Source organism: Natrix helvetica (genome assembly GCF_964273705.1).
Source record: "Natrix helvetica genome assembly, chromosome: 16".
Taxonomy (NCBI): domain Eukaryota; kingdom Metazoa; phylum Chordata; class Lepidosauria; order Squamata; family Natricidae; genus Natrix; species Natrix helvetica.
Window position 1 is genome coordinate 1,806,945 of NC_138563.1, and position 24,219 is coordinate 1,831,163.

General features: G+C 47.3%; 1 protein-coding gene across 9 annotated transcripts; it reads left to right on the forward strand.

Moving 5' to 3' along the window:
* Positions 1 to 1,733: 1,733 nt before the first annotated feature.
* On the forward strand, positions 1,734 to 21,774 carry LOC309399905 (acyl-coenzyme A thioesterase THEM4-like). Of its 9 annotated transcripts, none has more exons than XM_081968119.1 (10): positions 1,734 to 2,032; positions 3,594 to 3,813; positions 4,067 to 4,226; positions 6,014 to 6,176; positions 6,987 to 7,097; positions 14,424 to 14,548; positions 18,645 to 18,813; positions 20,349 to 20,459; positions 21,130 to 21,254; positions 21,637 to 21,774. In XM_081968119.1, exons 2-10 carry the CDS (start codon positions 3,682 to 3,684, stop codon positions 21,693 to 21,695), a joined length of 1,155 nt encoding a protein of 384 aa, XP_081824245.1. In that variant the 5' UTR covers positions 1,734 to 2,032; positions 3,594 to 3,681; the 3' UTR covers positions 21,696 to 21,774. The 9 variants fall into 9 exon arrangements, 8 of the variants coding, with proteins under 8 accessions (XP_081824245.1, XP_081824243.1, XP_081824239.1 ...); XM_081968117.1 differs by lacking the exons at positions 1,734 to 2,032; positions 3,594 to 3,813; positions 4,067 to 4,226; positions 6,014 to 6,176; positions 6,987 to 7,097 and adding exons at positions 8,714 to 8,940; positions 9,752 to 9,820; positions 10,676 to 10,829; positions 11,629 to 11,791; positions 12,764 to 12,874; XM_081968113.1 differs by lacking the exons at positions 1,734 to 2,032; positions 3,594 to 3,813; positions 4,067 to 4,226; positions 6,014 to 6,176; positions 6,987 to 7,097 and adding exons at positions 8,714 to 10,403; positions 10,676 to 10,829; positions 11,629 to 11,791; positions 12,764 to 12,874.
* Positions 21,775 to 24,219: the final 2,445 nt, after the last annotated feature.

Below are 24,219 nucleotides of genomic sequence, written 5' to 3' on the forward strand. Positions count from 1 at the left end.
GAGATGGTAAGAGTTGTTTTCTGGAGCGGAGTAACATGGAAAACCACACTTGTGATTTTCACAAGCCTAGGCAGGCTTTTGAAACAAGGGAGGATGGTTTTCTGGTGTGGGCTGGGGTGATTCATCCCTCTGCATGTTTCCTGCCCTTGGGGTTTAAGCCAAAAATACTGAAGATTGCCAAGACGATGGAGAGAAATCAGACATGGCCAAAGCAGTCGTTCTTACTTGCTGGCCTTAGCAAACATTTCCAGATGGGGAAGAAGGGACTTTGAAACGCATCCGACAAGGGACTTCCTAAAATCCTCTCTTTTCGCTTTTTGATCCTTGCAATCTAGAAAACGCACTTCCGATTTGAACGGGAATGGACATGTTCTTCCGATCCTTTCGTTGAATTTATCAGCTTTTGAAAAGGGGGGCTTTGCTCCTTTCAAACCAACGTTTCAGCAATTTTAAGACCGCCAGACTTCAACTCTCAAAATCCCCTGGCTGGCATGCACAGTAGAGATGTATAAGTTGCAAAGGAGACGTTCCTTCTGTTTGGAGGTGTTTCTATCACCAAGTTAAGCTGATTTTCCTGTCCATTTTTGCGACCGTTTTTAAAAATCCTCGCATGTAGAAAACCAGCAGGTCAGGAATTGGGCCAAGGCAGCTCCCTGAGGGTTGCTTTCCAGCTGCAGGGACCAAGCCGTAAAGGAGACTGCCATTTGTCAGAAATGGTGTAGGATCTCCTCCTTGGGCGGGAGGGGGGGTTGGACTAGATGACCTACAAGGTCTCTTCCAACTCTGTTAATTTAATATGTTGAAATATCTCTGTTCCCAGGATTTTCTGTCACCGGCCCAGGTGTTTTTCCTCTCCATTTTTCCAACTGTTTTTCAAAATCCTTGCATGTAGAAAACCAGCAGGTCAGGAATTGGGTGGAGGCAGCTCCCTGAGAGTCTCTCCTTCCAGCTGCGGGAGGGTCTCTCCATTTCCCAGTTTGAGGCTGCAATTCAAGCAGAGCCAATGTTCTTGGCTCATCTCGTATGAGCTTCGTATTAATGTTTTCCCCTCGCATGATTCATCGGGGACAGTTCCAGGCGGGCATTAAGCCACGATTTAATGCTGGTTCTTCTCTGCCAGCATCCTCTGGTCACGTTTTCATCCGCTCCCGCTGCAGAGTGAGGTCCTCTTGGTGCCAAAGGCTGCCGCTTCCTGCCCTTCTGCGGAAGGAAAGATGCTGCCAGCTGCTTTAAAAAAAAGAGGGGTGGTTTCCTTGGGGAACTCTGCACATGCTCAGGGAATGCCCTTCCCTTGGGAAAAGGGGATTTTTGCCCCTTGCACAAAAGCACTCAAGGGCCAGAAAGGTTTTAAATGAGAGTTTGGGGTCTCTGAGCATGTGCAAAAGTGCAAAAAGCACTTTTTAGCTTTGCAAGAGGGAGGTTCCAGCCAGGTTGCGATTGACACTCCAGTTGGCCAATCAGAGAAGGCGAGTGGATACGTCAGCGGCACCCTGCTGAGTCACGGTTTGATGCGTCAGGCTGGGGTGCGGCTCGTCACGCCACACTAGATTGGCGGTCGGCTTATCCAATGGGAGAAGAGCAGTGCTTAGGGAAGGCACGAGCTGAAACATGATTGGAGCATCCGAATGGGCCGGACTGGCACGTCTAAGAGCCAATCCATGAGAGAAGAACTGGGGAGGCGGGGCAGCGCCTGATTGGGTACCACGTCTTGAGTGACAGACCCCCAAAGGCAAAGAACGCCTGGGAGGGATCGGGCGGCTAAATAGTGAGGAGTGGGGAGGTTGGTTGGTAAGCGAGACATCTTCACATTCTTCTCCATAAGGCGAGAAGACATTTCCTTTCCTCAAGTCGCCTCGGCGAACGAGGGAAAAAAAAACGGCGAGGAGCGCGCTGAAGAGTGGGCGCATGCGCCCCGAAGAGAGCGCGGGGCCGCGCATGCGCCGGGGACAGCCCCGCCCACGAAGAAGACGGCGACGAGCGTGACGTCAGGAGCCGGTGTCTCTCCTCGCGCTCATTCTCCAAGGAGACGCAGGTGGGTTAGGCGCGCGTGCGCGCGCTCGGCAGTTGAGGGTCGGAGGTCAGGGGTCAGGCGGGGAGGGAAGGAGGTTAAAGGGCAAGGGGTCGTGCGGGGGACACGGCCTCCCCTCCCTTCCAGGCGTCGTCTGAGAGGAATGACAGCCCTGCCAGGTAGGCCTGCTGGGTTTCCCAAGGGAGGGGGGGCGCTGAAATAACCCCCATTTGGTGGCTTCGGCCTCCTAAGTGGCCGCCTCTCAACCCTGGGTTCTTTTTAAAATGACCCTGGTGTCGTTTAAACAGGCAGGAGTCCCCAAAGCAAGGTCACAATGGGAGAATATGTGGAATTAGGCGGATGGGTGGGTGGATGTAGTTATGTATTGGTGATACGCACCCACAGACATGGGGTGCATGTAGTGATATATAATGATATATAACGTATAATTATGGAGTCTAGACCTAGATAGATAGCTGTAGATTATAGATGAGGGGTGTGCGTTTGTGTGTTAGAATTAGAATCCTTTATTGGCCAAGTGTGGTTAGACACACGAGGAATTTGTCTCCAGTGTATAAGCAGGTGTGTGTGTGTGTACACACATAGAGAGCCTCTGCACGGGAGACAAACCCCTTGTGTGTCTAATCACAGTTGGCCAATAAAGGATTTTAATACACACACACACATACACACACACACACACACACACAGCTTATGCACCAGAGACAAATCCCTTGTATGTCTAATCACACTTGGCCAATAAAGGATTCTAATACACACACACACATACACACACACACACACACACAGCTTATGCACCAGAGACAAATCCCTTGTGTGTCTAATCACACTTGGCCAATAAAGGATTTTAATACACATACACACACACACACACACACACACACACACTGGTGCATAAGCTGTGTGTGTGTGTATTTGTGTTACAACCCCTGGTATGCCCAAATATGGGAGGGAGCTCACTACTCCCCCTTTCTGTCCTTCAGCTCATTACAGAGGACCATCCAGGCAGAAAACCATATTTTTATTTTTTTAATGTTGCCTTTTTCTATTTGTGTTGTATTTGTGCTGATAAATAAATATATAAATAAAAATAATAAAAATATGGTTTTCTGCCTGGATGGTCCTCTGTAATGAGCCGAAGGACAGAAAAGGGGGAGCAGTGAGCTCCCTCCCAGTTTTGGGCATACCAGGGGTTGTAACACAAATACGTACCTATTTCCCTGGCCTAGCTGATAAGGAAGAGAGCCTGTGGCTTAGTGGCAATTACATTGGCCTAATATGCAATACAGCCCTGGTTCGATTCCCAGTAAGGGTATGGCTAGCTGATGAGAGCTAAATAGATTGAAATAGATCTATACTAGTCTCCCTTTATTTATTTATCAGCACAAATACAACACACACACACACACACACACACACATATATATATATATATACACACACACACACATACATACATACACACACACACACACACACACACACAGACCTTATGCACCAGAGACAAATTAAAGCTGGATCCGGGACATTTGTGGTTAAACTGTCACTCACATTCGTTGGACAGGTGGAGCGCTGCCTTTTTCCTCTTTTGCATCGTAGTTACCTGGAGGAAGAGCTGAATTCGGCTGCCAATAAGGGGGCTCTTTTGAATTATGCAAGTCATGCTGAGGAACTGGGCGAGGTTAGGAAGAGGTCTTCCTTGCTTCGTGACCCCTAGAAATGGCACAATCCTTCCCGCGGGGGTCCCCCAGCGTTTCTCCCACAAGCTACAAGGACATTCATGTGTGAGTATCAGAAAAAGAAGGTTTTTTTTTTCATTTTTCATCTTTTTTCGTAACCAGCTCTGAGAATCTTGGGAGGGGGTTTTGTTGGGGGGGGGATAACTTTGATTGGCGGTGAATTTTCAGCCACCGTGTTCAGGGAGTTATTTTACTAACGTACAATATTGGGCTAATGTTGGGGGTTGGACTAGAAGATCTCCAAGTTCCCCTCTGGGCTTCTTGTTGCACGTTCTAATGTCCACTTTCTGTTTTTCAGGGTTGGCTGCTGACGTCAGAGAAAAGTGTAGATCGGGCCGTCCCCAATCCCAGCTGGAGCCAAGAAATGATGCTCCAGTTCAACTGCTACATGGAGATGACAAAGGATGGCAGCTGGAGGAAGCTTCCATCTTACCGAAGTTTCTCTGATCATCTTCCAGGCAAGCTTTTCTTTCTTTCCTTCCTTCCTTCCTTTTTCTCTTTCCTTCTTTCTTTTTCTCTTTCCTTCTTTCTTTCTTTCTCTTTCTTTCTTTCTTCAGAAGCTGCCATCTTACCAAAGTTTCTCTGATCATCTTCCAGGCAAGCTTTTCTTTCTTTCCTTCCTTCCTTCCTTTTTCTCTTTCCTTCTTTCTTTTTCTCTTTCCTTCTTTCTTTCTTTCTCTTTCTTTCTTTCTTCAGAAGCTGCCATCTTACCAAAGTTTCTCTGATCATCTTCCAGGCAAGCTTTTCTTTCTTTCCTTCCTTCCTTCCTTTTTCTCTTTCCTTCTTTCTTTTTCTCTTTCCTTCTTTCTTTCTTTCTCTTTCTTTCTTTCTTCAGAAGCTGCCATCTTACCAAAGTTTCTCTGATCATCTTCCAGGCAAGCTTTTCTTTCTTTCCTTCCTTCCTTCTTTCTTTTCCTTCCTTCCTTTTTTCTTTCTTTCTTTCTTTCTTTCTTTCTTTCTTTCTTTCTTTCTTTCTTTCTTTCTTCAGAAGCTGCCATCTTACTGAAATTTCCCTGATCATCTTCCAGGAAAGGTTTTCTTTCTTTCTTTCCTTCCTTCCTCCTTTCTTTCTTTCTTTCTTTCTTTCTTTCTTTCTTTCTTTCTTTCTTTCTTCTTTCTTTCTTTCTTTCTTCAGAAGCTTCCATCTTACCAAAGTTTCTCTGATCATCTTCCAGGAAAGCTTTTCCTTCCTTCTTTCCTTCCTCTTTCTTTCTTTCTTTCTTTCTTTCTTTCTTTCTTTCTTTCTTTCTTTCTTTCTTTCTTCAGAAGCTGCCATCTTACTGAAATTTCCCTGATCATCTTCCAGGAAAGGTTTTCTTTCTTTCTTTCTTTCCTTCCTTCCTCCTTTCTTTCTTTCTTTCTTTCTTTCTTTCTTCTTTCTTTCTTTCTTTCTTTCTTTCTTCAGAAGCTCCCATTTTACCGAAGTTTCTCTGCTCATCTTTCAGGAAAGCTTTTCTTTCTTTCTTTTTCTCTTTCCTTCTTTCTTTCTTTCTTTTCCTTCCTTCCTTTTTTTTCTTTCTTTCTCTTTCTTTCTTTCTTTCTTTCTTTCTTTCTTTCTTTCTTTCTTTCTTTCTTTCTTCAGAAACTGCCATCTTACCAAAGTTTCTCTGGTCATTTTCCAGGCAGGCTTCTTTCTTTCTTTCCTTCCTTCCTTCCCTCTCACTCTCTATCTGTCTCTCTTTTCTTTCTTTCTCTCTTTCCTTTCTTCCCTTTTCTTCTCTTTCCTGTTTTCTTTCCTTTCTTCCATCTCTCTTTCTCTTCTTTCCTCCCTTTTTGCTTTCCCTTTCTCTCTTCGCTGTTCTAGTTCTAAAGGAGAGGACCCAGTTGTAAGCGACTTTTTCCAGTGCCGTTGCAACCGGACGGCGTCCTAAATGGATGGATTGTTAGTCAAAGGCTAAGGTTACTCGTATCACCTTCTCTGACTCATCCCCAAAAATGGTAAAAGTCCTCGACTTACGACTGTTCATTTAGTGACGGTTTGAAATTAGAGCGCACTGAAGTGTGCTTGCAGTGATTTTATTTTTTTTTAGACCTGAGAGCATTGCAGCATCCACAAGGTCACGAGGTCAAAATTCAGGTGCCCCGTATTTAGCCCTTGCAAGAAAACAGGGCAAACAACTCCCGCCTCGCTTAGCAACAGAAATTGTTGTGGTTGTAAGTTGAGGACTACCCCTAGTTTCACTTGAGAAGGTCCAACCTCGACTAACGTTGCCTTTCTTTTTTTTCTTTTTGGTCGCTTCTGCAGAAGGACGCCAAAAGGAAGAACTACGAAACCAAAAAAACCGCCTCTTTCTCCGAAGTATCGAAGAGGAAGGCATGGGCTTTGAGTACGCCATGTTTCTGAAGGCTTCGGAGAATAGGGTGGCGGCCGTCTTCCAAATAGGGCCCTACCTGGAGGGGCCTTCGGGGTGAGCTTTAAAAACAAAATTCCAATTTAAATAATTCAGAATATACAATCAGAATAGAAGTGGAAGGGACCTTGGAGGTCTTCCAGTCCAACCCTCTGCTCAAGCAGAAGAGCCTCTACCATTTCAGACAAGTGGCTATCCAGTCTCTTCTTCAAAACCTCCAGGGATGGAGCAACTCTCAACGTCCGGAGGCAACTTCTGTTCCACTGATAGTTGGAACAGTGTTAGTAAGTTTTTCCTTAGTTCCAGGTTGTTTCCTTCCGTTGTTTCTTGTCCTGGCTTTCTGGTGCTTTGGAAAATAAGGAAACGAAAATTCTGCAGGTTTTAATCTTCTTCTTGGTTGCTCTTCTATCTTTTAACATAGGGTGGCTCTGATATAATTCAGAAGGACTCAATGGCTAAGACGCTGAGCTTGTCAATGTGACCGCTCATGTTTCCTTCCCACCAAAGGTGGTCCCTATTTCTCTACTTGCATTTTTTAACGTGCTTTCGAACTGATAGGTGGGCAGAAGCTGGGACAAGTCACGGGAGCTCACTCAGTTACGCGGCGCTAGGGATTCAAACTGCCGACCTTTCTGATTGACAAGCTCAGCGTCTTAGCCATTGAGCCACCGCGTCTCTAAATATAAGTTTAATCATCAATAAATATGATGGAACATCCCCTGGCATTGAGCCTTCGCCCAGCAAAGCTCAGCCACCCCACCCTGGTTTAAATCCCCATAAACCCCCTCCTCGTTTTGTGAGTTTGCAACTTCCCTCTTTCTTCAAGTGTCTGTCGTTCAGTTTTATTTTTATTCTGCCTCTATCAAGGTTCGCCCACGGCGGCGCCATCGCCACTATCCTGGACAGCACGGTGGGGGCCAGCGTCATCTTCATCACCCGGAATGTGGTGACCGCTAACCTCAACATAAACTACAAGAGGTCAGTGCCTCCTTCAGAAAGGAGAATTGAACTGAGGATTGATTTGAAAGAGAAGAGAAGAGAGAATAGGAACAGGAATAGACTAAATATTGGAATGTAGAATAGGAATAGACTAAAGAATAGAATAGAATAGAATAGAATAGAATAGAATAGAATAGAATAGAATAACAGAGTTGGAAGGGGCCTTGGAGGTCTTCTAGTCCATCCCGCTGCATAGGCAGGAAACCCTGCACCACTTCAGACAAATGGCTATCCAACCTCTTCTTAAAAACCTCCAGTGTTGGGGCATTCACAACTTCTGGAGGCAACTTCTGTTCCACTGATCAATTGTTCTCACTGTCAGGAAGTTTCTCCTCAGTTCTAAGTTGCTTCTCTCCTTGATTAGTTTCCACCCATTGCTTCTTGTTCTGTCCTCAGGTGCCTTGGAGAGTAGCTTGACTCCCTCTTCTTTGTGGCAACCCCTGAGATATTGGAAGATGCTATCATGTCTCCCTAGTCCTTCCTTTCATTAAACTAGACATACCCAGTTCCTGCAACCGTTCTTCATATGTTTCAGCCTCCAGTCCCCTAATCCTCTTTGTAGAAGAAGAATCAAAGTCGGAATTGGCTCAGATGGGGCAGTTCTCAACTCTTCCGAGTGTGCCAGTTTCAAGAGTTTTTTTTTAATTTCATTTTATTCCAGGGTTAATATTTAACATTTGAGTTATCAGAGAAAATAAGAGACAGAATACAAAACTAAATAGGAGAAGAGTGGGGAGGAAGAGAAGTGAGGAAGAAAAAGAAAGAAAAAGAAAGGTTGACTCTCTCTTGTCGCGGTAAAATTAAGGCATTGACAGCAAATCACATTTTTTTTTTGTTTTTGTTTTTTCATAAGAATATAAACAAGCCATTTCTGTAAGGTTTGGTTTTGTTCCAAAGTGAATCTCTGAGCCTCCTAACAAGATTGGGGGAAAAGACTGACCACCAAACATGTGTTTGTATTTTTTTATAGTATTGTATTGGCATTGTCCTGGCAGGCTGCCCTCAATTTACGACCACAATAGAGCCTCAGATTTCTGTTTGTTAAGTCAATTTCCTTGCCACGGTTGCGTCTGGTAACCATTGGCCTTCTTCCTTCCCCTTCATTCAGTCCCGTGGTGTTGGGCTCCGTGATCCTGGTGGATTCCAGGGTGGACAAAATCGAAGGGAGGAAGATCTTTGTGAGCGGCGAAATCCGGAGCGCGGACGGTCAGACCCTCCATGCAGAGGCCACCGGTAAGTAGTGTCGCATTGGGTCGCCGTCATAACTTCAAATGGTCACTCAATGAACTGCCGTAAGTCGAGGACTACCTGTACACTTCAACCTGCCTTCTCCAACCTGGGTTTCCTCCCCCGGTTCCCCAGACTACAGTTCCCAGAATTCCAAGCAGCGTGGTGGCCAAAAGCCCTCCAGGTGTTGAGAAATGGAGGGTAGGGGTGGCTACCCTGATTGCCTGATTCAGTTTTCGGTAATATCCTACTTTCCTAGCCTCGAATTGTCTACTTCTCCTTCGTTTCTCTCCTGTTTTTGTAAGGTCTCTTCATCGAACTGCAGCCTTCCTCTTCGCCCCCAAAAGAAACGGATCCCAGCAGCTTCCCTTAACAGACCCCCACGGGCCCAGCTCTTCCTCCGCTCTCCCGCTGCAAGCCCCTCTCAGAGTTTCATCGGTGTCTCTCCTGCCTTCTTTGCACAACTGGGTGGAAACAATCCGCTCCCCGATTCTTGACCCTTCGAGCGTATTTTTATTTTCGCCCTTTTACATGTGGCGGATGTTTTCTTTTGGGCCGAGCGTCCGAACGGGTGGAGCTGAAGAAAAATAGAACGGTATTGGACTGTGTTGTTGTTGGGGGAGGGGGGAGGGGGTGTCTCTCTCCTGGGTGGTCTCCTTGCAGACATTTCTGGACCCAAGTTTGCAACGGCATCAAGGCTAGGAGGAGTGGGGTTTGAGGAGGACTCTCCAAAGTGACACTAACCCAGGGGTCGGAATCTAGCCTTAAACACTCAAAAGAGCCACAAAAGTCCTTCCCCCCCCCCCCCCCCCGTTCAATTCTGGAGCTGACCGGAAGTCCGGTTTCCCCACCGCCACCACCATAGAGTCTCCTCCTAGCGCAGCCTCCTTTTCCCTCTACCTGTCCTAACCGAAAGCTCTATCAATTGTGGAGCCGACCGGCGACAGGGAGCCTGTCCCTTTTGAGAGCCGCTCTTCTTGGGGATGTTTTCAGAGAATGAGGTTGAGTGACTTCAGAGAAGGGAGACCCCAGGTGCTGTGTGGTCCAGTGGGGTTGCTCCGCTCCTTGGTCACTGACACCTGAGAAGGTTTCTGCCGTCAAAGCACCCCGCGTTCGCCAACCTTTGGCCCTCTTCGCTGGGTCTTACGGTCTGTGGGGTGCCAAGCCTTATGCCTTGGAGTGCCTTGTTAGACGCCTATCTCTTTGCCCCGCCTTCTGAGTGCCTTGTGGAAGGATTATCAGCACTTACCCTACTTTTGCACAAGTATTTTACATGTTGGTTTGAGTAACTCTGAAATGAGCAAGTTAAATATAATGTATTCTCTATAATGTGTCTGCTCTTGTTTCGTCCTTGGGAAATGTTTTGCGTAAATTCTTCTTTTTCTTCCTGATTTTCCTGACGCCAGCTGGGAGCTAAGGAGAAAAAGGGTCAGGGATGGAAAAAGAGGAGACCGTGTCCACCTCCCTCACGGCATGTATGGGTCATTCGTTAATTTTAATTTAAGGGTCCCCTGGGTGGAGAAATACCAGAGACGCGTTACATACATCTCGGCCTCTCTTGTGTAACTTGGAATCTTCAATGCCAGTTGAGCAACAGGTTGCTTGTCAATCTCGGTGAAAATGTGCCCACGGATCTGGGATTAAGGCCAGATGAACGTATCCAGGTTTATCGTGGAAAGTTCTTGGCATATATCATTTAAGGTTGGGGGGGGGGGGGTGACCAGCCACTTTTCAAGTCCTCCTAGATTTTGAGGATGTGTCTTCAGTGGAAGGAAGGAACAATAGGCTTAAATCCAATTGGTCCTGGGTGAATTTCGTCCACTGCTGATGGAGGGGAGGAGACTAGCTGTTAGGAGTTGAGTTCTGCCCGAAGAAAGAGCTTCAGAGAAGAAGGCACCCTTCCCAATAGCTCAGCGGGTCAGAAGGTTCAGAATGCATCGTATTTTGAGGAGCGTCAACCAGAGGGTGAAAGGATTGGCCACCAGGAAACCTCATGAGTCAACAACGAAGGAACTCTTGGTACAACATCCCCTTGTGCTGTTCAGAAGGACCTCCACAGTGAGTATTGGGGAGGGTTTAAAAAGAAGGGGAGGACACTCTCTCCAAATAAACTTCTTCATGCTGGTTTTGGAGGACCTAAGGAGATGCTGGAGGATCTTGAGAAGGTTGAGCCTCCTGCATTCAGAGAGGGCACTCCGAGCCTAAGAGAACTGGTCGGACGGACAGAGAAGATAGAAGACCTGCAAATAACCTACTCACGTGCCTTGAAGCGTCCTATGGGCATGAGGGGGGTCCCTCAACTCAAGTATCTTGTCTTCCTTCCTTCCCAGCAACAGCCCCGCCAGCCTCTCAAGGACTTTGGTGTCCCCAACCCGAGTTGGAGCCGAGAGATGATGGACCAGTTTGAGAAGTTCACCAAGATGTCCGAGGACGGGTCGTGGCAACACTTGCCAAGTTATGAGAACTGTGTGGACATTGTGCCAGGTCAGTCTTTCCATCCCGCTCAAAAAATTTCCCCGCTGGCCACTTCCATTCCTTCCAAGCAGGTATCTTCCTCCTACAAAGTTCAGCTTGTTAGAAAGAGTCTGTCTTCCTTCGATCTGCCCAATTTGTTCATGTGGGTCAGGAATCGCAACCTGTCGCCGCTCGGCTCCACAATTGATAGGGCTTTCAGTTAGGATAGGTAGAGGAAAAAGGAGGCTACACTAGGAAGAGACTCTATGGTGGGGGAATCGGACTTCCGGTCGGCTCCAGAATTGAACGGTGTGGGTGGATGTTCCGGTTAGGACCTTTGTCGCTCTTTGAGTGTTTAAGGTTGCTGATCCAGACCATCCTTCCTTCCGCACGGTTGCTCAACCCTGTGAAAATGGGTGGGCTTCCAACTCCCCAGGTTCCCACCCCCACCCCACCCGCTGGACTTCTGGGAGTTGAAGTCCACCCATCTTCAAGTTGAGGAACCTGAGAAATCCTCGCTTAGGTGTCCCATTAGATCGTAGGATGAGCGCTCCGGACTCTCAACCAGATGCCAGCCTTTGAAGGCATCCGGCGTTGTGTTCCTCGACTCGGCAACTTCAAAGATGGGTGGGGGTTTTCAACTCCCAACAACTATGGCGAGGAAAGTCGTCAAGTGTGAAGTGAGCCTATCTTCTCTCGCTTAGCAACCAGCATTTGAGGCTCTGTTGTGTTCATTAGTCGAGGACTCCCTGAATATAGTTTCATTTGGGGTCTTAACTCTTTTAACAGAAGTTGCCTTTTTTTGTTGTTGTTGTTGTTGCTTCTCCAGATGGACGCCGGAAGGAGGACTTCCAAAACCGAAAACCCCGCTCGTTTCTCAAAAGTATCGACGAGGAAGGGATGGGCTTTGAGCTCGCCATGTTTCTGAACCGTTCAGAGAAGAGGATGGTAGCCATCTCCCAAATGGGGCCCTACCTCGCAGGATTTCCAGGGTGGGTGTTAAAAATAATAATAATCCAGTTTGTTAAAAAATCAGAATATTCGATCAGGGAGGGACCTCAGAGGTCTTCTAGCCCAACCCCCTGCTCAAGTAGGAGACCAAAGACCATTTCAAACAAATAGCTATCCAGTCTCTTCTTTTTTTTCTCCAGCCCTCAAAACTTCTAGTGGCAAGCTGTTCCACTGGTTCAATATGATAATACAATACAATAGCAGAGGAGTTCATTGTTCTCACTGTCAGGAAATTCCTCCTTAGTTCTAGGTTGCTTCTCTCCTTGATTAGTTTCCATCCATTGTTTCTTGTCCTTCTGGTGATTTGGAGAATAGAGTTGACCCCCTCTTCTTTGGCACAGACCCTCAAATACTATCTATCTAATCTATCCTTCCTTAACTATCTATCCTTATGCATGCATCCATCCATCCATGTATCTAGCCTTATCCGTCCATCCATCTATCTATCTATATATCATATCTATCTATGTATCCTATCTATCTATCCTTCCTTATCTATCCATCTATATATCTATCTATCTCTATCCTTCCTTATCTATCCGTCTGTCTGTCTATATCCTTATCTATCTTTCTATCTATCTATATATCTATCTATCTTGCAGCCAAGGAAATCACTACAGGTTTTGTTTTGACACTGTGCTATTAAATGATATTAAATGATTATTTTATTCTTTTTAATGTCGGCGTAAGCCGTCCAGCATCATCTGGCGGTGAGACAGGGGCAAATACATTTAATAAATAAATAGAAGACTAATCATTAATAAATAATGGATCTCTTTGGAGGGATCCTGAAAACAGACTGCCCGACACAGCTACAGGCTCCCACTCCTGGTTTTTTCCACCGAGATAACCCCCCCCCCTCCTCGTTTTCACCCTTGTGAGTTTGCAAGCTCCCCCTTCGCTCTGGCGTTGATGGTTCAGTTTTACTTCTAATTTCTTTTCTGTCTCTCCAGCATCACCCACGGTGGGGCCATCGCCACTCTCCTGGACCACATATTCGGGGGCATTGCCATCTCTGTCAACCGCAAGGTGATGACCGCTAACCTCAACGTAAACTATAAGAGGTCAGTGACTCCTTAAGAAAGGAGAATTTTGAGAGGAGGAGCCAATGTCACGACGAGACGACGTGCGATCTCAATACTCTGAGATCGCCGCCGATACTTTTGCCGGTGGGTGGTCCAAACGGACCTAAACCGTCCCGCAGAGATGGTGAACGGGAAGAATATGTCCTGCTGATCTCAGGGACATCGCAAAGTCCCTGATCGATCCAGGAGAAGTTCTTCTAGCTGGCGACAAAAGCACAGCCCTCAGGCTGATGAAGTTGGGGCGACTCCGAAAGGGAAGGATACGGAAAAAGAAAGTGTTTTCAGCTGGTGAGGAAGAAGAAGTTGGAAAATCTAGAGCATCTAACAGTAAAATATGATGAAGAAGTTGGAGATGTTTAACAAGTGGAAAAAGTGGAGGTTAGAGTCCTAAAAACCGAAGAGAAAAATGACCACAAAGAAATTAAATCTGTTGATATCTATGGTTTGTGTCTGGAAATGGAAAGAGTGGAATACGGAAAGAGGAATTAAATGGAGGGGAACTCTACCCCAGATGGCAAGATACAGAAGAGAAATTTTAGTAGCAATATCATTGAAAACACCACTGACAATCAAAGATAAGCTGATCAAGGAAACAGAAGAAGGGCATCGAAATTACATGAGAGACTTAATAAGCAATGAGTTGCAAATTTGATTAAGGAGATGATTAGAGGACTGATACCACAAATGGCAGAAGACATGAGATTGTTTTGCTACTGGAAAGATACAGGTTGACAGATGAAAGTGTATAATCTAAAACTAGTTAATGAAATTTAGTGACAATAGATAGAGTTAAATAAATAATTGATAATGATAATAATGTATACATATGTATTGCTATGATAAGTAATAATTGGATATGAATATTGAAGGATACCTATGAAAGGAAGATTAGAATTTTTTTGGTTATATATAAAGGTGAAAGAAGAAGAATTGAGGTGGGCCTTTCCTGGACGCGGCCCTGCGTGCAAGTCTCTCTTGTCACAGCACTCATTAGGATATGGAGGTTGCGTATAGTTGTTGTTTTTTTCTCTTGTTTTGTGCGAAAGTGAATCTCTCAGCCTCCTAGCAAGAGGCGGGGGGGGGGGCTGACCACCAAACCTGCATTGTTGAGCATTTGTATTTTTATAGTATCTTATTTGTATTGTCTATGAGTTGCCGGTAGTAAAGTGGGTAACGTGGATGGATGGATGGATACATTAGATAGATAATAGCTAGGTATGGGGAGAGAGAATGGATGGATGGATGGATGGATGGATGGATGGATATAAATAAATAAAGATAGTGATAGCTAGCTAGCTAGATAAATGGAGAGAGAAAGATAGAGATAGAGAAAGAGAAAGAGATACAGATAGATAGATAGAGGTAGTAGGTAGGGAGAGAGAGAGATGGTAGGAGATAGATAAATAGAGAGAGAGAGAGATGATAGGTGATAGATAGATATTTATCAATATCAATCTTGCTTGATTTGTTCCAGTTTAAAAAGTCGCCTCCGTGGCAGTGTCATCTAACCACACTTTCCCTCTTTCAGTCCCGTGGCGTTGGGCTCCGTGGTTCTGGTGGATTCCAGGGTGGACAAAATCGAAGGCAGGAAGATCTTTGTGAGCGGCGAAATCCGGAGTGCGGACGGTCAGACCCTCCACGCAGAGGCCACCGGTAACTCTGGTGTAGCATAGGGTCGCGGTCGTAACTTTGAATGGTCTGGTCAGTGGTCTGTCGAGGGTTACCTGTACAGAGTCTCTTCAACCTGCTTTCTCCAACCTGGATTTCCCTCCCCTCCCCCCAATTCCCCAGACTACAGTTCCCAGAATTCCAAGCAGCGTGGCCAAAAGCCCTCCAGGTGTTGAGAAATGGAGGGTAGGGGTGGCTACCCTGATTGCCTGATTCGGTTTTCGGTAATATCCTACTTTCCTAGCCTCAAATTGTCTACTTCTCCTTCGTTTCTCTCCTGTTTTTGTAAGGTCTCTTCATCAAACTGCAGCCTTCCTCTTCGCCCCCGAAAGAAACGGATCCCAGCAGCTTCCCTTAACAGACCCCCACGGACCCAGCTCTTCCTCCGCTCTCCCGCTGCAAGCCCCTCTCAGAGTTTCATCGGTGTCTCTCCTGCCTTCTTTGCACAACCGGGTGGGAACAATCCGCTCCCCGATTCTTGACCCTTCGAGCGTATTGGTGGATCTCCTCTAGGAGATCCGGTTGGATCGCCTTGCAGTCCAAGAGACTCAAGGCAGGAGTCTTCTCCAGCACCAAAGTCCAAAGTCCTCCATTCTTTGGCGCTCAGCCTTCCTTGTGCTTCAACCTTCAAAGCCATCCGTTGCAACTGGGAAAAAGATATTAAGGAGCGCGTATTAAATGCCTAACTCTCTGCCCAACCTTCTAAGTGCCTTTGTAGAGTTGATGCTGGCCGTTCCACCCATCCAGTTCCGGTCAGGTGCAGAGGTTCAGAGACAAAGGATGACCTTGGCTTTCTAGAAAGTATTTTGTTACGGCTGCATATCGTCTAACTCCGTACAATCCTCCCTCCCATTTTCCCACCATAGACAAATGCATAGTAGAATAATAGAAAGTGTGGCAGGCCAAAGATCCAAGAGAAAAGATGGCCTGCAGGCCTGACAGACACTTATCTTACTTTTACGCACGTGGTTTAGTACAGGTTGGTTTGAATGACGGCCTGGCGATTGCAAACAAGAACAGTAAATGTCATCACTCTTTTTATGTCTCTTTGTTTCATCCTTGGGAACCGGTTTGCGTAAATTCCTCCTGTTCTTCCTGATTTTCCTGATGCCAGCTGGGTGCTAAGCAGAAAAATGGCCACAGGTCAATTTCCAAATCCCTAATTCATTCATTTTAATTTTAAGAGTCCCCTGGGTGGAGAAATACTCTTAAACACGGGTTCCAGGGACGGGTTGGTTTTGGAAGAGGGAAAAACTTCCTAGAACAGGGATCAGCAACCTGTGTCTCCTGAGCCGCATGTGGCCCTTTCGTCCCTCTGCTGTGGCTCCCTGTCGCCTGTCAGCTCCACAGTTGATAGGGCTTTCGGTTCGGGCAGGTAGAGGAAAAAGGACGCCGCGCTAGGAGGAGACTACAGGGGGGGAACCGGACTTCCAGTCGGCTCCAGAATTGAACAGGGGGCATCCTGTTAGGACATTTGTGGCTCTTTTTGAGTGTGATCCCTGTCCGAGAACATAGCTATGGCCAAGCAAACCTCATAAAGTGTCCAAGATACAGCTGGGAACCAGGTTCAACCTTCTATCTAGATATTCTACCCAACCTTCTGGTTTCTGGACCTTGGATGGTTCTGGTGGGTACCTTAGATCCTGGGTGAAGGCTGGTCGGTTTGAGGTTGTTTTTATGTTTTTGCTCCCTCTTGGGGTGGTGAATCCTTCAGTCCTTCATTTGGGAGATGGCCTCTCTCCGCAGCAGGAAAGAGGCCATCGTCCTGTCCCAACGAAGAGTGGATGAGGATGGTAGTGGCGAGGTTGGGAAGAGCTGGTTTCCTTCCATCATGGTGGCGCGACGTTAGGTCTCCCAGTCCCTGGCTGTGCTCAAACCAAAGTGGATTATTTCTTAAGGAGATCTTTTGCAAGATCGAGAGATAAGAACACAAGCGAGCAGTCAGTCCTTGGTAGCCTCACATTGCAGCCAACAAGGACACACATTCAATTTCGCAGCAACTACGATTGTTGGCCGAGCAGGCCCAAAAACAGCCAGGGAAGTGATTGGGAAACGAGCTCTTTGTCCGTCAACAGAAGTGCTGAATTCCCACCAGCCCATCAAACACTTAGGAGCCCAGGGGCTTGGCAGCACAAGGAAACGACAGCCGATCGCCAGCCATCAACACGGCAATCAGCCAACAATTGTAGTTGTTGCACTGCATAAACACAAGTCACAGAACAGCCCAAAGCATGTCTTCCAGTAGAAGTTCCCCGGAGATGGGCTCCAGCATGAGTCCAAAAGCTTGGAAGAGAGAGTCTCTGGTGACCGACCCAAATTTGATCTCACACATATTTGCCTTCACTTGGGAGATGCTTTGCTACTAATAGCACCTGCCAATTTGAGCATGACAGAGCTATGTATCATCTCTGCCTGCACCTCCAACTCTAACCACAATCCTAGCTGTGGACATCTTAAAAACCTGCCAAGAACATCATGCTTATTTGATCTAGTCTTTGATCTTCTCAAGAAGCAAACTTCTCAAGTCGTCCCAGATTTTGAGGGTGTGTCTTCACTGGAAGGAAGGAACAATAGGCTTAAATCCAATTGGTCCTGGGTGAACTTCCTCCACTGCTGATGGAAGGGAGGAACCTATTAAAGCTGTTGGGAGTTGAGTTCTGCCCGAAGAAAGAGCTTCAGAGAAGAAGACACCCTTCCCAAGAGCTCAGTGGGTCAGAAGGTTCAGAATGCATCGTGTTTTGAGGAGCGTCAACCAGAGAGTCAAAGGATTGGCCACCAGGATACCTCATGAGTCGACAACAAAGGAACTCTTGGTACAACATCCCCGTGTGCTGTTCAGAAGGACCTCCACAGTGAGTATTGGGGAGGGTTTAAAAAGAAGGGGAGAACACCCTCTCCAAATAAACTTCTTCATCGCTGGTTTTGGAGGACCTAAGGAGATGCTGGAGGATCTTGAGAAGGTTGAGCCTCCTGCATTCAGAGAGGGCACTCCGAGCCTAAGAGAACTGATGGGATGGACAGAGAAGATAGAAGACCTGCACATAACCCACCCATGTCCCTTGAAGCGTCTTGTGGGCATGAGTGAGGTCCTTCAACGCAAGTGTCATGTCTTCCTTCCTTCCCAGCAACAGCCCCACCAGCTTCTCAAGGACTTTGGTGTCCCCAACCCAAGTTGGAGCCGAGAGATGATGGAGCAATTTGAGAAGTTCACCAAGATGTCCAAGGACGGGTCGTGGCAACGCATACCCAGTCATAACAACTGCCTGGACAGCATGCCCGGTCAGTCTTTCCATTCTTTCCATCAAGACATCTCCTCCCAGAGTGTCCTCCTTTGATTTGGCCAAATCGTGGTCCTTCCCTCCACAGGGGTTGCTCAACCTTGTGGAGATGGATGGATTCCAATTTCTGGGAGTTGAACTCCACCCATCTTCAATTTGGCAGTTCTTGGGTAATATCACCTTAGATGCCCATCAGGTCGTAGGATGCAAGACCTGGCTCTAAAACACGTCACAAGTTAAAGGTTGTGAAGATGGGTGGACTTCCAACTCTCAGAAACCTTAGCTCAAGTTACGGGTGTGTAAGTCTGAAGACGGTCTCCGTGGTCATGTGGCCGGCATGACTCAATGCCGAAGGCGCACGGAACGCTGTTCCCTTCCCACCAAAGGTGGTCCCTATTTCTCAACTTGCATTTTTACGTGATTTTGAACTGCTAGGTGGACAGAAGCTGGGACAAGGAACGGGAGCTCACTCCATTTCGTGGCGCTAGGGATTCGAACTGCTGACTTTTCTGATCAACAAGCACAGAGTCTTAGCCACTGAGCCACCGCGTCCCTTGATTTCTTTCGTAGCCTGGTTCCAAAATTAACTCTCAATCGTGCCCCCCCTCCCAACCAATTTACTTCCCCACCCCCAAATATTCTACGTCTGGATGATTTTTCCTCCTCCAAGGGGCGGCATTTCTTATCTCTGTTTTATTTTAGCCCCAACCGCAAATCTAATAAAATAAGAGAATTTACTTTTTCCAAACTTTAATCTCTTTGTTTTCCTTTCGTCATTTTTTTCTCCCCACCCCCCTTCGTAGTTCGCAGCAAATCGGGGTACAAGCCGAGAAAGCATCGAGACGCCTGCTTGTTCGTCCGAAACGTGGCTACCGAAGGCCGCGGGTTCGAGTTTGCCATGTTTTACAACGATTCAGCGAGACGGATGGTGGTGGTTCTCCAACCCGGGTCGTATTTGGAAGGGATGATCGGGTGAGCTTGGACAGGATGATGGAACCCACGTCTCCACATCTGGTCGGACATTCTTCCAGTCTGTTTTCTAACATTGAACAAATTAACAGTTGGAAGGGACCTTGTAGGTCGTCTAGTCCAACCTCCTGCCCAAGCAGGAGATCCTACACCAGGGGCCGGCAACTTGCAGCTCCGGAGCCACAGGTGGCTCTTTCGTCCCTCTGCTGTAGCTCCCGGTCACCGGTCGGCTCCACAATTGATAGGGCTTTCGGTTGAGACAGGTAGAGGAAAAAGGATGCCGTGCTAGGAGGAGACTCTATGGTGGGGGAACTGGACTTCCGGTCAGCTCCACAATTGAACGGTGTGGGTGGATGTTCCGGTTTGTGGCTCTTTGTGTTTTAAGGTTGCCGACCTCTGCCCTACACCATTTCTGTCCAATCTCTTCTTGAAAGCTTCCCCCAACTTCCAAAGGCAACTTCTCCTCCGTTGGGTTGATTGGAAAAAATATGAAGAAAAATACCTGGCTTAGAGATAGTCCCTGACTTACGACCAATGGCTTAGGGACGATTCGAAATTACGACCTACCTGAAAACGGGAGGCTTAAGGGCCAGGATCCGAAGTTCAGATGGGTCTCCTCCTTCCCCGCAATGACATGACTGACCCACTTTATAATGGCTGCGGCCATGATCATCAGGCTTACAGTTATATCTCGAGGACTGCCAATATCGAAGCAGGGGACTCTTGAAGCGATCAATAAAGCTTCTTAAGTTCAATTTGAGGAATGCTAAACAGGTACCGGGAATTTTTTTTCCTAGCGCCGGATACGCGGGCCTCTTCTACGCCATCCTACCCATCTAATAGGGGAATATTTTTAAGGTTATTCATACATAGAAATTTCCAAATTTTCTCAGTGTAAAAGGAAAGGGAGTCGGGCAGATTTGTTCAGCCCCAAATCTGAATTAAAATAGTAAACACGTAAAATTTCTGACCGGCATGTCTCCTGACACACCCTCGGTGTTAAGGAAATTCTTTGTAACGAAATTCCATTGTCAGTTTTCCCTGGCAGGAAAAACGAGAGAAAATTAAGAAGGTGCTTCATTTTTGCTCCCCAAGCCTTTGCCTTAGGACTGTGTGCGACTTATTTTGGAAAACAGGAAGAGGGAAAACGACGAGATTGTATCTGACGGGAAATATCCCAAATGTTGTGGCCCGCCAGCAGAGCTGGCAGCAGATTCGGAGAGTGAGGAGGGTTGGGGAGGATCCTGGGCCAGTCCTGGGGTCTGGGGAAGGCTCGGATGAGGGCTCTGTGTCGGAGGCAGAGAAGGGGACAGAGCTGTCTGACAGTTATCAGCTGCCTTCAGAGTCGGACATCAGTGAGGCAGAAGAACAGCTGGAGCCTGTTCCCAGTGTGCGTATGCGCAGAGTTGCCAGACGTCCCCAGTTCCTGCAACCGTTCTTCGTATGTTTTAGCCTCCCGTCCCCTAATTGTTGCTCTTCTCCGCGCTCTTTCCGGTCCCCTCCCGCCCCTCCCGATGTCGACTCCCGCCTCGATCCAGATTCATGCACGGGGGGGCCGTGGCCGCCATCCTGGATCACACCTTTGCAAGTTGCGGCATCTGCGCCTTCGGGGTCGTGCTGACCGCCAACCTTTCTGTGAACTACAAGAGGTAAGCGAGGACTTGGTGTCCCTTGGCGCCCCCAGGTTGAGCACGGAGGTGTTCCTCAGCTAACGACCACGGTTGAGCCCCAGGCTTTTCCGTGGCTGAGCGAGACGTCCGCGCCGTGAATTTTGTCCCTTCCAACTCTGTCGTTCTATTAGGCCATTTCAGAGAGAGATGGGCAGCGGTCCTCGTCTTACGACCACAAAGAAGTGCAAGGTTTCTGTTGCTAAGTGAGGCATTGGTTCAGGGAGCATTCGCCCCACTTTACGACCTTCCTTGCCGCCGTTGTTAAGAGATTCCCTCCGGTTTTCAATTTCGTAACGCCGCCGTTAAAACGAAGCAGGCTTCCCCGTTGGCTTTGCTGGTTGCAAAAGGGGATCGGGTCACACGCATACACACCAGGGGACACTGCGACCGTCGTAAATATGAGTCAGCCTGAATTATGAACTGCGCGGCCACGGGGAATGCAGCCATGGTTGTCAGTGTGGAAATGGCCCTAAGTCACATTGTAGCTTTGGACGGTCACTAAATGAGGACTGCCTGAGTTCCTAGCCTGTATTTCCACCTTGATCTTGGGCTGGCAAATCCAGACCAACCAGCCCGGATGGCTCACTCTGCTTTGGCTGCAGGCAGGGGAGAACCCACAGAGAGATTTTAACCATCCTTCCCCTTCCAGCCTCATCCCGCTGGGCTCTGTAGTCCTCGTGGAAACCAAGGTGGAGAAAGTAGAAGAGAAGAAGATATTTCTGTCCGGGTCCGTGCAGAGTCCTGACGCGCAAAACCTTTATGCAGAAGCCACAGGTGAGTTCACCTGTGGAATCCAATGGGACCCTCCGGTTGGCTTGGAATCCTTGGGAAAAGTCTCTCCTCTCCAGCTTCCTTTGGAAGAAAAAAATAAAGAAAACAAGGGCGCAATCCCCGTTTATCTACTCCCCTTTTCAGTTTTCCTTTTCTTCTTTTTCTCCTGGGTTTCTCCTCCCTTTTAGCGCAGATGGGCTGGGTGGAGGACAGGTGTCTCTTGTTTTCCTGCAGGACAGGTGTGGCTCAGCAGCTGTGGTGGAAGCTGTGGAGACGCACGGCGGACAACTTAGCCGAAGGGAAAGCATCCACATCTCCTCTCCCAACAATGTCCTCCTCAAATCTCACCCCTTTCTTCTCCATCTCTTTGTCTCCCTGGCTGCAGCGCTCTTGATCCATCTGGACATGAAGACTTCTTCCCATCCAGTCACCAACCCCAACTGATTTTCCCCGCCAACCACGCCCGTGTGTGGGCTTCTCACTGTCCTGGTCCCGACAAAACCCCTTTTATGAAACGCATGTGAATTCCTCTCCTTCACTTTCAGCCAAGGCCTGGCAAACAGCCTTTCAAAGGAGTATTTATCAGCACAAACCTTATCTATCTTGGAAAGCTGCCAATATTTTCCCAAACGAGCTGCTGGGCAAAGAAAGACTTGGGCACAGAGTCTCTGAGATTCACGGACAGATCTTCGCACTCCTGGAACAAACAAATTGTTTCCTGCAAAGGCCCCCTCCCCTTTCGCTCCTCTTTTATGTCCTCTGGGAGGGACCGTTCATCTGTGGCTTTACTCCCTGTTCTTCAGCTGTTCCCTTCGTCTGGCAACTCTGCGCATGCGCACACTGGGAACAGGCTCCAGCTGTTCTTCTGCCTCACTGATGTCTCTGACTCCGAAGGCAGCTGATAACCGGCATACGGCTCTGGCCCCTTCTCTGCCTTAGACACAGAGCCCTCATCAGAGCCTTCCTCAGACTCCAGGACTGGCCCATCTTCCTACCCAACCCTCCTCACTGCCGGAATCTGCTGCCAGCTCTGCTGATGGGACCCAGCACTCACAATTGTTCCTGAAATCTCAAACTTTTTTTGTTGTTGGAAAAACAGACTGATAAGTGTTCTTTGCACACCCTTGAAGGAAAATATGGAATTGGCCTCTGGCTCTCTTCGGAGACTCAAAACCTTGTTTCTCTTCCGGGGTGTGTGTGTGTGTGTGAATAGAATTCCACAATGATTCATTATCTCTTCTTGATTTTGCAAGGGGGAAATCAAGAATCTTCTCCCAGTTCTGCCGGAAGACCATAATCTTACAGGAATGGGGACCGTTTTTTTTCCCCCTGCCTTCCCAAGTTTCTAAATATGTTTATAGGCCAGGTGAGGAAAGCTTCCCTTTGCAAAAAAAAAAAAAAAAAAAACCAAAACATTAAGTGAACGTCGTTAATTATTTGGAGAATGAGTTGCCCTGAATCTATTTCGTTCTCAAAGTGGCTTTCCTGTGAAAAAGTGAGTCATTACCCCCCTCTTTTTTTTCCCCTTAAAACTGGTGGCACCTTAAAATGGGGGCTTAAGCATCCACCCCCTGGAGAGGATCTGGGTTCAAGAAATCGAGGAAGGTTTGGAGATCATGGTTGACGTTGGTGAATAACACATTTTGAACTCTTTGGCTCCTGGCTAGATTGGAAGTTGTCCATAGTCCAGGCATTTCAGCAGCTGTCCCTGGTGCTGAAGTAGAATAGAGGCGTGGCCTTGTGTTTAATGGACTAAATAACAATCACAGAGCTCGAAGGGACCTTGGAGGTCTTCTAGTCCAACCCCCCTGCTCAAGCAGGAGACCCCGTACCATTCTGGACAAATGTCTATCCAATCTCTTCTTTTAAAAACCCAACTTCAGAAGGCAAGCTGTTCCATTGGAAATTTCTCCTTAGTTCTAGGTTGGTTCTCGCCTAGAATTAGTTTCCATCCATTGCTTCTCGCCCTGCTTTGGAGAACAGGTGGCAATTGAATCTCCTTTCTGGCAGCCCCTCAAATATCAGCACCCTGCTATCGTGTGTGTCCCCCCCCTGGTCCTTCTTTTCATTAAACGACAGGCCCAATTCCTGCAACCGTTGTTCATAGGTTTTGGCCTCCGGTCCCCTAATCCTCTTCGTTGCTCTTCTCTGCACCCATTCCAGAGTGTCCACGTCTTTTTTTATATTGTGGCAACTGGATGGGTAAGAGAATAGGCTCCTGAAGCATGAGGAATACGGTCTAAGGAGCCCCAAGTGGGCCAAAAGGAAACATTTAGCCGCCTGTGCATATTTTCGGTCTCTTAAAGAGAATGGGCAATGTTTAATGGGATGTGGGAATGGCCTTGGGAACAGGCAGATAAGAGACCCAGGAAGAAATCCCCATAGCTCATCAGACCATAAAAGACACTTACACAGGCTTCCACTTACGACGATAATTGAGCACAGAATTTCTGAGTCTTAAGTGAGACGCTTGTCAAATGAGTTTTGCCCCCTTTGTTAAGCGAATCCCTGCAGTTCTTAAGTGAGTAACACACTTGTCAGCATTTTGACTCATTGCATCAGCTTTACAGTTTACAGCTTACAACCTTACATCAGCCGGCAACTATTAAATCCTCATTATCTGAAAACGGTTGTTAAACGAATCTGGCTTCGCCGTTGACTTTACTCGTCCAAAAGGTCACAGAAAGGGATCCTATGGACCCCGGGATCACATGACACATGGCTCCGGAACATACAACTGTCGTAAATATGAGCCAGCGGTTTCGAAACATCTGAGTTTTGACTCCAGGGGATATCTGCAACGGTCATAAGTTTGAGAAACTGCCTTGTTCCTCTTCTCAGTGCCGTGGCAGCTTTGAAAAGCCACTAAGCACTGTTGTAAGTCAAGGACTGTGTATCGATAACACGCAACACACAACTTTTCTTCCCCCCTCTCCTTCGTCATTTTCCCCTAAATATTCCGCTAATG

Bases quoted from the DNA above. Each gene is read 5' to 3' on its own strand.
- LOC309399905 (XM_081968112.1), top strand. From the start codon at position 10,490: ATGCTGGAGGATCTTGAGAAGGTTGAGCCTCCTGCATTCAGAGAGGGC. The intron at 10,830-11,628 runs GTCAGTCTTTCC...TTGCTTCTCCAG, and splicing joins CTGTGTGGACATTGTGCCAG to ATGGACGCCGGAAGGAGGAC. The intron at 11,792-12,763 runs GTGGGTGTTAAA...CTGTCTCTCCAG, and splicing joins TACCTCGCAGGATTTCCAGG to CATCACCCACGGTGGGGCCA.